Source organism: Perca flavescens, chromosome 23 (genome assembly GCF_004354835.1).
Source record: "Perca flavescens isolate YP-PL-M2 chromosome 23, PFLA_1.0, whole genome shotgun sequence".
Classification (NCBI taxonomy): Eukaryota; Metazoa; Chordata; class Actinopteri; order Perciformes; family Percidae; genus Perca; species Perca flavescens.
In genome coordinates, this window is record NC_041353.1 from 12,135,564 (window position 1) to 12,151,967 (window position 16,404).

Genomic DNA, 16,404 nt, shown 5'->3' on the forward strand with positions numbered 1-16,404 from the left:
ATGTGTTACAAATCCAAAGAGAGATAGATACTTACATGATCCATTTTTCCCATCTGTTGTGGCTAAAATAAATGCACATTGTGCACTTGTTACTAACAAATAAATCACCCACATATCAAATTTGCCCAACATACCAGGCACCAATTTGCTAGCCATCCTGATACAGATAACTGAAAACAATAAGAAAGATAAATGTCATGTTGAGTTTCTTGTGTTGGCTTCTTGTTCACCTCTCACGGACAGCCAAGTTCAAAGGTCATGTTGTGGTCACCCGTACATGCAAGAGTTTTGAATAACCGTACTGCCTGCCGGATCACTGCGGTGGTTTAGAATAACCGCTTGCACACAAACACATGCACATTCCAAATTCCCAGTGGTGGCAAAATGCTATTAAAGCAGCCTGAGCTGGTCGATAGTAGAAGGCCACCTGCTGTTGCTGGGGCCTTAGACCCCGACACTTAGAGAGAGAGTGTGATAGATGGAACAAGGGGGAAATACAGAAATAGGAAACACATGATAGAAAGAGAGAAGAGGAGGGGTCCCCACAACAGGAGGCTGAGAACAGAGTTAGTCGATACATCTCCTCCCCTTCTGCTCTCAGCCTTGAAACCCTTCCCTTCAGATTGGTGGTGCCAGGCATAGGGTGGACCAGTACAGGACGGTGAGGGTCAGACTGATATTGGTGGAGAGAAGGTGAGGAGAGGGACAGAGAAAGGAGATTACTTAAGGATAGGTATGTCTGTCAGAATATTGCAGATTGCAGAAATGTGTGCTGCATTGTGCGTTTCTTGTTCGCTGATAGGTGGTTTTGTAAACAAATTGAATTAAACATAAAATGCACTACTAAAAAAATTAATGAATATTTTAATGTGCAGTGTTCTACTGATGCTGTCTTTCAACTAACTCAAAAAATCTCTGAGTGTCTTTCACAATATGTCACAGCCTTTCATAATATGTGTTATTGTGCACGTTGATATTGCGATAACCTTAAAAAAAAGATATATTGTGCAGCCCTGATAAGGACTGAAAGACACATCAATTTAGTATGTATGTACAGTATATATGTATGTATATATATATGTGCTATGATAATGAACTATAAATAAATCACAATGTGGCAGGACCACTGGAACACCTCGACAGAGAAATATAAACCTTGCTTCAGGCAGGGGCATCATGCTGAGAGTCACACTGTATCCTACTTGTCTGTGTCACATTATACACTCATTAGAGAAGAAAGCTACATAAACGCACATACCCATGCAGGATCCTGTACTGCATAAAATGCTCTCCACATCCAAGTCGTTGTATTTTTCTCATCCTTCATTTAATTTCTCTTTCATCTCTTTTTTTCTTTCCTTCCTGTGACTGTGTCCCCTTTGTTAGATGTGTTTTTCTTTCAGGATTATAGATTTTTGCTCCTCCAACCCCTATTCCTTTCTAAGGGGATTTGTAAAGCGAATGAGGATTCAGCCTTTTGTGATCTTTGTTCCTCTTTCTTCATCTCCTCTCTCTCCATCTTTATTCCATTTCTAACCCTGTCTCACTACCCTTTGTCATTTTTACCCCACGCCATCCCCAATCCTCAATTTTTTTTGCCATTTCTTACTAGCAGAGTAATCTGTCATCCCTACTCTCGCATTAATACAGTGATTGGCTGTGCTCTAATTGGGTCGTACTCCCCCCTCTCTCTCTCTCTCTCTCCCTCTCTCTCTCTCTCTCTCTCTCTCTCTCTCTGTCTGTCTCTGTATCTCCCTCACATATGCACACAAGTCATCTTATTAGTGGGTTAAATAGATGTTCTGGTTCTGTTAGGGTAAATGTTTGAGTGACAGGGACAGGTCAATCCCACTGTTAATGTGAGCTGCTGCTGTTCTTCACTACTATATTACTATGTTAACCATGCTTCACCTATCAACCACAATGAGGACATATGGGTACAATGAATAAGGTGGTGTTGGTGGAGGTTGGGAGATCGTTTCACTGTTAGTTCACTATATAATTAAAAGTACAAATCACATACCTCCAAAGCGATCTTTTTTTTTTTTTTAGCTATAAACCTATTGTAAAGGGGAAAAAAACTCCCCTGAATTGATGAACAGTTATTGAAGTCAACAGTGGAATTGGGAAGTTAACACAAAGGTTATTGTGTGAGGTTGAGAATGTGAGCCGCTTCTAGTACTGTTTTAGTGTGCTATTGCGTAATCAAATTTAAGATGCCACAATAATGTAGTCATTTCATCTAATAACCTACTAAGTCTTTTGGTGAAAAAGTAGACAAAAATATCCAAACTTTAACCAGATACATTGTAGTATCTAGTTACATGAATCCTTTAAGTTTACCAGAAATTGATTTTACTCTGAAATGCACACATCCATAGGTTAGCCTTACTAACTGTATAGTGCATGTTCACATCTACACCTTTTACACAACAGTCAAATGGAACATAAGCAACTTCTGTTTGGACCCGATCATGAGAAAGTAGTTTGAATGAATATAATTTTGATAGCAGAGTACATTACTCAGCGGCTGGCGGTGCTGTGACTTGACATGGGTTTCAAGGCATTTGGGAGCAGTTTAAGCTGTTTTTGTTGCGTCTTAGTCATTCAATCTATCCTCCAATGTTCCCAAAGCCATACCACCACCCTCCACCAACCTAACAAACACATCCTGCCAGCAACTGTTCAGTCAGTCAGCGGTTAGATTTTATCAACCATGTTCCTACATAGTTTTTATGCTTAAGTAATATCTTTTCAACCAATGTTTTTACATTCAGCATATAAACTGTTGCTCAAAAGTGCTGCGACTTCATGGTGCTAAATTATTTATATTCAGCATTGCAAATGCAGATCTGTAAGTGTGAATTATTGAAAATGTTTGCTATAGTGGGGTGAGATCGTTCAAAGTCAAATGCTTTTTTTCTGTTTTGAACCCCCCGAGGGAAATCCGACAAGCTAATTTGTGAAAGTATAGCGTCTTCGTATCTCATGAATGATGTTTAATACCAGCATCCTTTAATTTCTATCAGCGGGAAATTTTTTACCACATCCCTTACATTGTGGCTTCCTTACACCTCTAGTGTGTGGCTGTGAGTTATGAAGGTGTTTAAATGTGCTTATAATGTCGTGTCCCAGTTTAGCTGCAGGCTGCTGTGGTCTAACAAGGCAAGTGAACAGAGCTGATGTGTTTCAGTCATTGCTGCCTGACACACTTCTGAAAAATGTCACAAAGTGGGACAGACAAGGTTGGAGAGAACTCCTGGCTCAATCAAAGTCCCTTTTGAAGTTTTACCTTTGTCTTCTCTCTCCTCTCCTGCTGTTTCTCACTATATTACTGAGTTGTGTGTTCTTCTCTCTTTTCCCGTTGCTGATAGTTGTGAATCCATAAGCCCCATTACAGTATACGTTATGACAGACAGACACTTTATAAAATTTGTCATTCATGTGAGTCATTATCAGCATCTTCTTTCTTGGGTGCTGGAAACAATCCAAACTGTGTGCTCTAACTGTATAATACAGACTTTTATCCAGGCTATGTCTGTGCAAAATTGGCCTGTGTGAATGTGTTGCTACACGTCTAGCACCTGCCAATGGGAGAAATGGCATTACAGACTAAATGCAAATCCTATTTGTGCATTGAAGGGTCAGACCTAACCCCACTTTACTTTGACATCCATCATGTCTTCAGCATGGTTCTAGCACTAAGCACCAACAGTGTAATGTAATGGGACAACATGAGCATGATTAGGGGAAGTTCTGCTGTATGAATTTATTGTTGCTGTGCTTACCATGCTTCAGGTTTTTGTTGCTTATTTGGTAAGCATAGACATACCAAAGAGGACAGATGGTAAAAATATAGCAGAGAATGCCTCATGCAGGAAATTCTAATCTTTAAACTATTATTAGTAAACTGCCTCAAAGCTTGTTTAACTGCCTTTTTTGTGTATGGCGGGCCTTACCCTCTTTGGAATGGAAAGATAAGTGAAAATGCTTGATTGTATCCGAGTCGTTTGTCATGCGCTGACAATCCTGACAGCGCAATGGATGGCTTTCTCATTTGACCTCAGAGAAGCTCAAATGAAAACAATATTCCACTTGCAGCCAATGGCCCGCTCTGTTAACTGAGCTTATGATATAATACCGTTGGTTGGTGGTTGACGGATTGAGTGGCGCGTCAGCTGTGACGAGGTAGTGGGTCGTTGATGTGTCCCTCGCTTCATTTGACTCCCACGTCAATCTGTCGTCCATCCAGCTGGAGAGCAGAGAGGTGGGACATAAGAGGATTAGAGAGAGACAGAGGCACCAGTACATAAATGAAGGAATAAATGACAGATTAATAGATATTCAGAGATAGATAGAGAAGAGAATAAAAGACATTAACACTGATACTGCCATGGAAAGAGGGACTGTTTATTCTGTATATTATCAGAGCATCTATACATTGTGGCTGGCCGATGGAAATATGGAGGTCAGGAATTATTATTCCTATACATTGCCATGTATATGAATGATTTCACTTTATCACAATTTGCTTGCAGTTATCAGCATAACTCTATGATATTTAATTGGAGAAGCTGTCGTAAGCAGCGATTTGTCTTTCATTGCTTACAATGTGACCAAATAACATTACATTACATACATTTAACCAATTGTTTTTTATTATTAATTTCTGCTTCTGGGCCAAAAGTAATGATGCACCACCAGCATTGTGCCGAACTAATGAACAAACTCACAACAGGGAAGGAGAAAAATACGACTCTAGCCTGGGCAAGAAGATAAAAGATAAGAGGTTTAGTGTGCCCTACAGGCTGTAAGGCTGGATTGGGCTATCCCTTTAATTTCCCTCTCTGTTCATTTGGAGTTGTGGAGTTTGGCTGCAGGTGGAATCGTTGTTTAATTGTGGAGGGGGCAGAAAAAGAGTAGGATAAAGAGAGGAATAGAGATGAGGCAGAAGACTTAGTTAATAATAAAAGTCTCTGCAGATTTATGAAATGATCACTTTCCCACTGCAGGTTGACTTGAAGGCCCCTGGCATTATCTAAGGAGGAGGGGAGAGAGAGAAAAGAAAAACAAAGTCGAGCTTTATCATCTCCTCAGTGTAAAGATGAAGATCTTGAAGTGGAAATTGTGAATACACTTAAAGTGAAGACTCTTCCTCCTATCTCTCTTTGGCACATATTTCACAGATACAGTAGACACACGCACACAATTATATATGCAGTATATATATATATATATATATATATATATATATATATATATATATAATACTGCATATACAATCTTATGCCATTGTGCCACCACAGTAAATGATCAAATACATCTTCATCTCTCTCCCCACACATTAAGGCATCAAGTACTTCTGTGATCTTGGCCTTTTTTAAAAGTGTGATTATATTCTGCAGCTTCCGTCTCTCCCTATTGTGAAAGGAGGGAGATTGCAGAGTGTAATGGCTGTCATTTGCTCACCTGAAACAGGAGGAAATTATAAATGCCATGCATCCCAGCCTTTGTGTTTATCCCTGCTGATATGATAGCTCAGCCATAGTGAAGAGACACTGAGCCGTAATAGTTGCCTCTCTGGCAAAGACCACGAAGAAGATTGTATGAAATGAATGTGATGTCAAGATGAGAGAGACAAGGGGTGCAATGGGTCGCTTAGCCACCAAATCCCTCAATTTTTTTTTGATAAAAGAGGGGACAAAAGTGTGTGTGTGTGTGTGTGTGTGTGTGTGTGTGTGTGTGTGTGTGTGTGTGTGTCAGATAGAGAACGGAGGCTTTGGAGAGATGATGAATGTATGATCTTACACACCTCAGAGCGTCTGAGTGTCAGAGAAAGACAGACAGACAGAGGGAGAATGAATGATATCAGGATCCGCGCTCTGGAACAGAGGATTCACATTGGCATCCAGCACTTCTGCTGGGCTCTGAATGTGGTGTGTGTTTGTCTTTGTGTGAATGTGTGTGTGTTTTGTCTGTTGAGAAAACCATTTCCCCAGATGCAGGCATCTGAGGCCTTGATAGGCATCAGGAGGTCCCTTCCATTCTACAAAGTCTAAATCCATGTGTGTTTTTGTATATGTGTGTACATGTGGGTGGTGTGTGTATCGGCATATCTGCCACAGATGAAATGTTAAATTATAAAGCGTTCAGATATGGTGGCATTGTTTGCTGCAGTTCTGTTTGGGTGCTTAGCTTTTATGGCAGATCACGAGGTGTCTAACCACTCGATGCGGTGACATGGCTACGTAGATTACATAAACGTGCACACACACACACACGTACACAGGGAGATTGTGGTTTCATACACTCTCATGATAAGGCTTTGGCAGCTGCAATCCCTCCATAGGCTAACATAATGGCCTCTTTCTTCGGTGACTACCAGGTTCTTTAGCTAGCAGTGGTGGAGGAGAGAGCAGGCTTGGTGGAGAGTGACAGGAAGGGAGGGAATCTATCATGTGAGATGCAACGAGGATCAGTGTTGAGTTTGATGCACACACACTTGCTCCACTATCTCTCTGATTCCATCTCAAACTCATTCCCTTTATCTATCTAATGCAAATACGCCTCTACACAGTAGGGAGGGCAAAATGTACCACCACATGTCTAACTGAGTATTCTATTTATAGTACTTGTAGAGATACACGGAAGAGACATAAATGTAGAGAGCAAGAGAGAGAATGATGTAGTAGTGTGTTTTTAGAGTATTTCCATTGTGTCAGTGTCTGCCTTCAGTGATAGTATTTTTGAGGTTCACATGCATCTGTGTGCACACGTGTTGAAATATGACTTTCACCGTGAGTGTGTGCAAAATTGTAGCAATGACTTGATGTGTTTTCATTTGAGAGAGAGGCGCTGTCAGGCAGAGATGTGCTGTGTGATAGTCTGTGCGTCCAACAGAGAGAACCGCCGTGGGTACCAGGCTTCGCTGTAGAGATACCACTACGCATAGGCGTTTCAGATCTCTTGTTACATTCAGCCATGCCCCACATTGGACGTTTTAATAATTCCTTTTCATACCCTTTAATATGGAATTTAGTCAGTAAAATGTGCTGCAAGGACGTGTATAATTGCATCACTTATTTCCGGAGGTTTAAAGATAGACCAGTATCCAAAATAATTTTATCCTCAGCTTCTTCTGGAGGTGGTGCACTGAAGCTTTGAGGTGATGTGAAAGTTTTCTAGATTACCCATCAGTGCCCATCATCACTGCCATAGTGTCTTTAAGCAGAGCACTATATTCAAAGTGTAGTACTATATCTCTACTTCTTACGTCCAATTCCATGAGAATTGTTGTGCACAGAAATAGTATAACCATCTGGTATCTTCCTGTTTAAGTTTGATATTAAAATCCTGATTCAAACACCTTTTTTTAAGTATTATAAGGAAACATTTGTTGAAAATACCTAGGAATGTGGCAGAGAAAGGCAAACTATTCGTTTACCTTCATCTAAAACATGTATTTTAAGACTGAAATTCCAGTTAGTGTGCAGGTACACACACACACACACACACACACACACACACACACACACACACACACACACACACACACACACACACACAGCTTTACCCTCATGATAACCTGATATCGGTCTCACACAGATGATGTTGTCTCTCTTTCCTGGCTGTCATCACTAAACGGCATGAGTGACAGCAGTCATCCACCAATGACGGCTCATTAATCAAAAGTGCCAGCAACACCTATTATTGCACCATGCTGTTACCGTGGTGACAAGAGCAGGGGGTGGCTGAGATCTACCTCAGCTTTGCCCCTTGAGCTCGGTCACTCAAGGCCCATGCCAATCAGTGCCAGTCAATGCCAGTTTGAATTGGCAGGGCTATATATCATAATAGATGGACTTCTCTGCCAAGGGGCCAAGTTTCCAATATGGAGCCAATGGAGAAAGATGGAAGCTGTGAAGCAGTTACATTTTCATGACAATTAGTGCTTATACAAAATACTTTATATTCTTACGTAACATATTACTTTTGTTTGTTAGGGCCCTATCTTGCACTCAGCGCAATTGCCTTTGTACACCGACGCATTTATCATTCCTATTTTGCACCCTACGCACAGCGGACTTTTCCCTCCACAGACGCACGTCGGTAAATTAGGGAATGTATTTGCGCTCCCGGGACGGTTCAGCGAAAAGAGGAGGCGTGTTCTGGCGCAAACGTTACCTGGTGCTATTTTGCAGTTTAGAAAACAATTCCGCCACTGACCAGGAAAAACCTGGTCTAAAGTCAGTGGCGCTAGTCTAAAGTCAGTAGCGCGTTATTCAGATGCTATTTTAGGGGCGCATGCTTGGCCATAATGTAGCGTGTGCACAACGCGCATACACTTCTCTCATGTACACCGACGCAGCAGTTCCCATTTTTGCAAACCATACATAATTACAAAAAAGAATTACTGAAAATGCACTTCAGGTGTTTGGATAGATCAGGAGGCACTTTACCCTCAAAAAGTCGCAGCATTCTTTGTGGCTTGTTGTGTTTTACACAACATTTCCATGAATCATGGATGTGTCGATGACATAAATGAGGAATGAGGAAATATTAGAGGAATTAAGGAGACGTGATGTTGAACTACGGTGGGATTGGACACTCCGGTGGAATCTGGATGGAGTGGGGGGAGGAGGAAGGGGCACAACAGGTGCAGGTTGTGCGTTTGGAGGCCCACGCTCCATGGCTGCAGCAATCCTCTCTAGACTTGAGAAGATGCGCCCGAGAGGCCGCAGCAACATCGCCACCCGGCCAAGACGGGCATTTATTACTTTGCCACATCTCGGACAGCTCCCGCTGGCGTGCGCCAGGCAAATCCCTGTGGTTTTAGTCATTCTGGATGCAAACAATAATGCAGATATGTTTTGTTTTGAGTCAAGGGTGCAACTCTCACTGTTCACCTCTCCACCTACACATACTTTGACCACACAGAATCTGATTGCAACAAGTTCATGCCTATTATGTAGAGGTTGTCTGAAGTACTCTGCTGCACTTCTAGTAGATTACATGCAGCACTTGTGAGGTAGCACAAAAATGGACCATTATCTAACGATTCATATTTCCTTTACACTTATTTTCACTCCTGAAGCAAAGATGCAGAGATATTCTTATCATATTCAAATTGTTCCCATAACATAAACACTGCAGCCCTTTTAGATTTCTTAAAACTTCAAATTTTGCTTCTATTTCACACTCTCTGTCTGTTTTCTGGTAAAGTTTCCTTTTTATATTTTTGCTTATTCAACCAACACAAAAATGAAAACTGTGAGTGTCTCTCCAGCATATTTAATCATTGTTGTATGTTTCTTTGCAGCTGACAAGGGTGCCAGTGGAGGCCTGTGGTCAGTACTCAACCTGCAGTGAATGCCTCGGATCGGGAGATCCCCACTGTGGCTGGTGTGTCCTGCACAACATGTGAGTACTACTGGAGCTGTTATACACACACACCTATACAAACTCACGTACATCTGTGTTTTTCTTATTCCCTTTCATTCTTCAGGCATAAAAACACTTTTTTCACCCATTCATTCAAACAGTCTCAGGGGTGCAGTCTTTAGATTGGTAGCCTCCCCTACCTCCATGACGCTTGGGCCCGTGCCCAGCACTCCATCCCTTGCAGCCCTTGAGCATTCAGGGACTCCTCTAGCCAACCCAGGCCAAGTCTCAGATTGCTTTCCTGGAGCTCGGCCTTGTGCCAGCAGCCCCCTTAGATCCATTACCAAACCTACCCACTGGCATTGTTTAACAAGCCCTGAAACCAGAGCAGTCACTGCCAGGGCTCTGATGGGCACCACTCCAAACTTTAGGAGTTGAGACAAGGAGAGTCAGAGCTTCAGTTACTGTGTAACTAAACTGCAAACTGTTGAATGTGATCTGCATTTTCTTTTCCTTTTTTTGCTTTACCTTTAAGCTCATCTGTATAGTATGTCTGTCATTCTCTCTTTCACACGCACACAGATGCACACACATGCACACACATAGATACACCCAAATTCCCACTCACACCTCCCAGCTGCTGTCAAACCCTTGTCCCTCAAGATTGGAGTGGGAGATAATGCTTGCTGGGGGCAGGAAGATTTGCCACTCCACTGTAAATTGAAAATTGGTTTCTTGTGTTGGTACTAGCCTTTGGGGAGTGTGTGTGTGTGTGTGTGTGTGTGTGTGTGTGTGTGTGTGTGTGTGTGTGTGTGTGTGTGTGTGTGTGAGTGCATGAGTGCATTTATCACCTTAATTTCTGCTGGCACTGAGAAGACATGGCAAAGGCAGAGAAGCACTGTGAGTGTGAAAGGAACATATACATTGAAAACAGGGGAGGAGAAGGGCAGATACATTGAGAAAATAAGAAATCAATGATGAGATGACAAATGAAGAGAGGGTGAGAATAGACTAGTGAAATCTGCGAAAGATATCAGGATGGTTATCCTGAATACTGGAAACTTCTAAGAGAGGAGAGCTGTGAAAGAGGGGTGATATGTGATAAATTGACAGAGATCTGAAAAGGGTCTTAGTGAGTAAGTTTGTGTGCAGCAGAGTGAAGGAAGGAGAAATGGAGGATGAATGAGTTTGAGGTCTCCAGGGTAGAAAGTGCATTAGCAGACAGAGGACACACTCTAATGGGTTATGGGTCACCAACCAGAGGTTAGAGGCAAAGCCACAAACACATGCATGAATGCGTAATATATCAGTCCAGATTTTCATGTATATCACAATTCCTGCTAGTGATCTCCTTCTCTCCATATTTAACCAAACATTAATGAACCATAGGGTGTATTCTAGCAAATCCTTAAACTTAACCAGTGAGCAGCGACCATGCAAATCTTTGCCACATGAAATGTGCTTGCAATTTAAACCGTGTGTGTGTACAAATCCATTAACACCCTGTACATCCTCACAGTCAGTGAAAATGGCTGGCCACAGATTGGCCTGTCACACTTAGCCTGAGCTCACCCCTCTCTTCACTCACATACACACAAGGGCAGGCACACACACGCACACACCTTTCTTGCCAGAGAATTAGTGTCAAGTCGCCAAAACGAGAATCATGCCCACAGAGAGGGAGAGGAAATAACCAAAATGTCACTTTAGTCGATTGGTGTCTAGGTTTTTGACCATCACAAGGACAGAAAGGGAGACCACAGGTGTGTGTTTTGTGTGTGTGAGATTGTGAGTGTGTGCGCACCACACCCATACCTCCTGTCAATTAAACACACAGTTTTGCCTCTCTTTCACCCTTCTAGCACACAGACAAACAAACACACATAAAGTGCACAACCCAGTGTGATTGATTGACCACAGGTTTACCTTTCCCAAAGTCCCTTCTCCTTCTCATCGCTCTCCAACCCCCAGCTTGTAATTTATGGTCTTGGTGTAACTTAAGCCCCTCTGAGCGCCACCTCGACCACTGGGCAGGCAGGACTCTATGCTCCAAATTCAAGATTTTTCAGACTCAAAAATCACTCACTTACCATACACACTCTTTTTTCACAATTGCAAAAAAGATGTTCTACAGATTACGATAAAGCAGTGGTGACTTAGCAATACCCAGTAACCTTTAACCCTTTTAGCTTGATGTTTCAAACACTTTTGGAGCAAAATATTCAATTTTTATGTAAGCTTACTCCCTATTTTCTTCTCTTTCACAAATGGTATTAAATATTGATTTACAGACAAAATTCAGTGGAACAATCTGTGGAAAATGTTAGCTAAGGCTAAAAGACAGTGGATAGCAGGCTACTTAATGAATGCTATACTGGATGTGTACCGGTTGTGCAAGTCATACACATGCATGGGCATGTACATACTGCACACACAGTCACTTATACAGTATTCTGCATAAACATGTCAAATTTTTCCTACATGTCAGTTTTGTTGGGTCTTTTGAAGATAAAATAATTAGCGGACTTAAAACCTATAAAAACACACACTAAAATAAAAGGGCTTCAAAACGTATGCCTTGATGGTCCCCAAGTAGTCTATATCCACGACCTTCCACTTCCGGGATTGCTCCGTTGCTGCCAGAAATGTAGCCGTATGTCCTTCTTTTCGGCCGGATGTGTTACCTTATGCTTTCTTTGTGTTGGATTTTATATTTTATATATATATATCTCCATTCCGTCTTCATGCCTCCTTTATTTATTGACAGTCATGGGAAGTCAGTAGTCGTGCAAGACCATTAGCAGGCCTGACTCACAGTCTGATAGAGTGAGTCCCAGCAGGTCCTGCAAAAATGTCCATACAGACACATGCCAATTTGGGTGAAAATACAGAGGAAACCCATTCAGTACACTTTCCAGAAAATATTTTTAGATTCCCTTTTATCATTGATCTTTACTTTTATCATATTTGCAGTCTCCAGAATCAACCGCCTTGTTAAACATCATAGTAATGGCCATGATACTGGTGAAAGTGTTGCAGTTTACAATTTTAAATGTGCTGAAGATAAAGAAAGTTGAAGGAAAAAAAGAAGTGTTGTGAACTATTTGGTCAGAAATATTTATCCTTTGTCCCTCTGTCTCTTCTCACCTCCACTTGACTATCTTGGCAGAATAACATTTTAATTTGTATTGCTCCAAGAAGTGACTCAAATTAAATAGACAGATTGACACCTTAAAAGAATAATTCCAGATAGATGTATAGATAACAATAATACTACTACTAATAAAATGTTTATTTAATATTGCACCTTTTACAGTACAATGTCACAAAGTGCTTCACAAGAGTAAAATTGAACCGAATGTAGCCAAAGGGAAAACCAGTGAATGAGTGAGTGTCCATAAGTGAATGACAACATTTTGATGCTGGAAGCAGGCACCCTGCCTAGTTCACTGACTGCAGACCAAAGGCTAAAACAATGCATCTTTAATAGCATATAGCAAAAAGGCCAAAACACAAGGAACGCTTAGAATTCACACACACTCTCCTACACTTATTTTGTGCTGGAAGGAAGGGTGTTGAGTGAAAGGATAGCATGCAGTTCATCTTCAAAGTGTTCTTCCAGATAGTTTGTTGTTCCCAATCAACCTTGAAATCACCTCACTGGTCTGAGAGCAAACAGAATTGCAAGCACTCTCTCTCTTTCCCCATCAGCATTGCCTTTATTTACTTTATAGATCGGTCAGAGGAGCTGTTAGAGAGAACACCAAGGGAAGAGGAGAAAGGCAATCAATAGTGCAGGGGAGGAAATCAACAGGAGTGGATAGTGCACCTGTGTGCGTATGTGTGTGTCTGTGTGTGAGCATACGTGTGTCTCATTGACCTTGACAAACACTGACCATTCATTTAGAAAGGCAAATGTCTTCATTTATAGACATATGCTCTTATTCATCCTATCAACTGTATATCCTATATGCCCCCTATATATTTTGTGAGCCCACTAGAAAACTTTGCATCTGATTCCCCCCCTGCAGTTAACCAGCCACTATTCGAGTAAACCTGAAGCCTCACCTGTCAACCAAACTGTCTTGTTATGTCAAACTCATGCTCTCTTCTGCTGAGATGCACGATTTATGCTAATGCCTGTCTAGCTCAGAAGGTGAAAGAAAAGTTTTCACTCATATCAGAACCCCCCCTCTCCCGCTGACATTGGATGTCTCTGTCAACCACAGGAGAGTCTCCTAGAGGACTCTTACAGAAGATTGCCTGTCGGGGAGTTTGTAAGATGCATAGTGTAGGCCTATAGAAGTAAACATAATACATACATGTTTATGTTATGCATATGCGTTATTTATTCCCTATCAAGTATTTAAACAAATTGTATGGATAAAAACAATTGTATTCTGCATATTCCGTAATAACATCCTAGTTGTGGGATGACATGTAACAAGACCTAGAAAGGATAGTATTTGTAAATCAGTCACAGAACATTATGATAAGTCACTTTTCTATGACAAAACTTGACTATTTTGCTTATACATGTTGTTCCATTCACCGATACCCTTGGGTTTTGTGTCTTACTGTTTTTGTGGCATATTTCTTTTTTTCTGTGTGGTTTCCATCCACACTTCAACATTTCCAAGTAAGGAAGGGGCACTTCTGCAATCAGCCAATATTACAGAAATGTTAGAGCTACGTTATGGATATGTTACCTCCCCTAATGCTGGTCTCTAAGATGTCAGTTTTGTAAGTGGTTAACTAAGCTGTCAACGTGCCTGTCATGTGTGACAGCCAGACAGATTGGAAACCATATTTGTAAGAAGTAACATTGTCAAAAGGAATGTCATCATATTTGGCATGGAGGTTGAGAATATCTCACATCACTCTGTGATATCAGTGTCAATTTGGAAGAAGTGGTGCTAATGTTGCAATATCTTCACATTAGTAATTGGTTTGACATATCTTAATATTTACTTTTGGCTGCGATATGGCTAATAATTCCACAGTGCTAAAAATATTTTTTTTCCTCCTACCCTCTTCCTCTCTTCACTATCATTCAAATCACACTCCATCTCCAGCAGGCTTATCATACACTACATTATTGTGTGTATGTGTGTGTCTGCACATATTTATGTGTATCTGTGCTTCCAGGAATCCACTCACAGAAATTGTTTATTTGTTTATATTTCATCAGTTTCAGTGTGCGTTTTGGTGCATTGTACCCCTATTATACGTTTTTGCTTGTGCATGCATTTGCACAAATGTGATCTGTATATGTGTCAGATCCCAGGATGTTGTGGTATCAGAAGCGTGATTGTCCATAAACAGCATCACTCTCCTACTCTTTCTTCCTCTTTTCCTCTCTTCCTCCAAACACTCATAAACATCGATCCCTCCTACCTGAAGTAAAATAGGGACTGTAAATCTGTGCCACTGGTCACAAGCAAATGCCTTCTCTTAGTTCATTAGAGAAGGTCAGTCCATACAATCAGTAGTAAACTTCTATAAGTGAACTGTGATATACAGTACAGAGGAATACCTGTACAGTCAAATTTGACATGCCTGCTTCTTACATTTAACTTATATACACTATATCAAAATGAATGAGAAGATACATCTAAATGCTTTTACATGCATCTTGATAAACGCAAGAACAAAAAAGTTCAAAAAGTCATAAATAAACAGAAAATGGCTGCAAAGCTTCTTATCTTCTAAATCCTTTGTTTTCCCAAGACATCTTTGGTGCTGTCAAACGAATAACCTTTTCGGAGGGAAAAGCTAATTGGCAGATCTATTTTTTCTTTCTTTCTCTCTCTCTTTCTCTCTCTCTCTCTCTCTCTCTGTCTCTCATATTAATTCTGCAATGCTGCTACCTGTCGCTGTGTTCACAGTCATCTGTTACCTCAGTGTGCTCATTACTGCGGTATGCCACACTAATGCTAATTAAACTGCAGTGCCACAATTAGCATGCTACCAAAGACTCATGTTTGGTTGTGGGGACCACTAGGCTCCCCCTGGAGATAGCCATAACTGCTGTGAAACATATTGTTAGCAGAGAGAGAAAGGAATTATTTACACTAAAAAGAAAGTTTTACCTCTAATGTTAAAGTGAGGACAGCCACTTCTAAGTAAAAACATTGGCTGTGAGCTCATATGAGAGGCCAAGCTAGAAAGAATGGAAATATAATAAGATTTTAGAGCCCCTGTATCACAAATTAAGACTACTTAAAATGAATTTCAACTATATACTACTCAGCCTAATATTCACAATTTGAGAAGCTGGATTTGGTTTTAAACAGTGCTAAAAATAATCAATATTCAACTCTCAAAGATACATTTATTCAAAGTTGACCCTTTGATCTTGATATCCTTACATCCATGGCACTTGCTCTGATGTCTGTGCCCAGGGGAGGATGGCCATCCCCTGAGTATGGGGGACTGGTTTCACCCCCCTTACCTCTACCCTCCACCTCTTGCTGGATGCTAAGGGAAGTTGAGGGAAGGGAACAAGGCCAAGAAGTGACAGGGGCATCAGGATGGAACAGAGTGCTGCACCTTCTAGTTCCCTCTCAGCTGTCACCGTCATAGTGTAAAGAAACACACACACAAACCAAAGTCCCTAGCCTCAACACACAAATGCTCAAGCACATACACAACAGCTGCACACCCACTTTTAAGTCCGGACCATTGCTCAATGTCACCTATTGTCACTCTACCACACACTCTACCAATCATAGACACTGGGAAATGGACATGCACACATTCAGAGTGGGTGGGGAAGGTGTCTTGCTTTTGTTTGGCAGAGCATGAACCGACAAAGGGACTGACATGAGACAGAGAGGATGAATGAGAGATGTGTTGACAGTCAAAGGAAGCTGAAGATATCTACGTGATGAGAGGGGTGAGTGGGACAAGTTGCATAAATTCCCAGAAAAAGAGAGTGGGGATGAGAAATCTTCCGATGAAGTGCATAAATGAAACTCTTGGAGCAGGTACTCTAGTTGAGGGTTAGAGGGTAAACACATA

At 41.2% G+C, this 16,404-nt stretch overlaps 1 protein-coding gene across 1 annotated transcript in view; it reads left to right on the forward strand.

The window, feature by feature from the left end:
* Nucleotides 1–16,404, forward strand: part of plxna4 (plexin A4) — a 256,842-nt gene that overhangs the window by 143,872 nt on the left and 96,566 nt on the right. Inside the window, exon 5 of the mRNA XM_028570912.1 lies at nt 9,320–9,420. Within this exon, the coding sequence (XP_028426713.1) occupies nt 9,320–9,420 (101 nt within the window). The remainder of the gene's footprint in view (nt 1–9,319; nt 9,421–16,404) is intronic.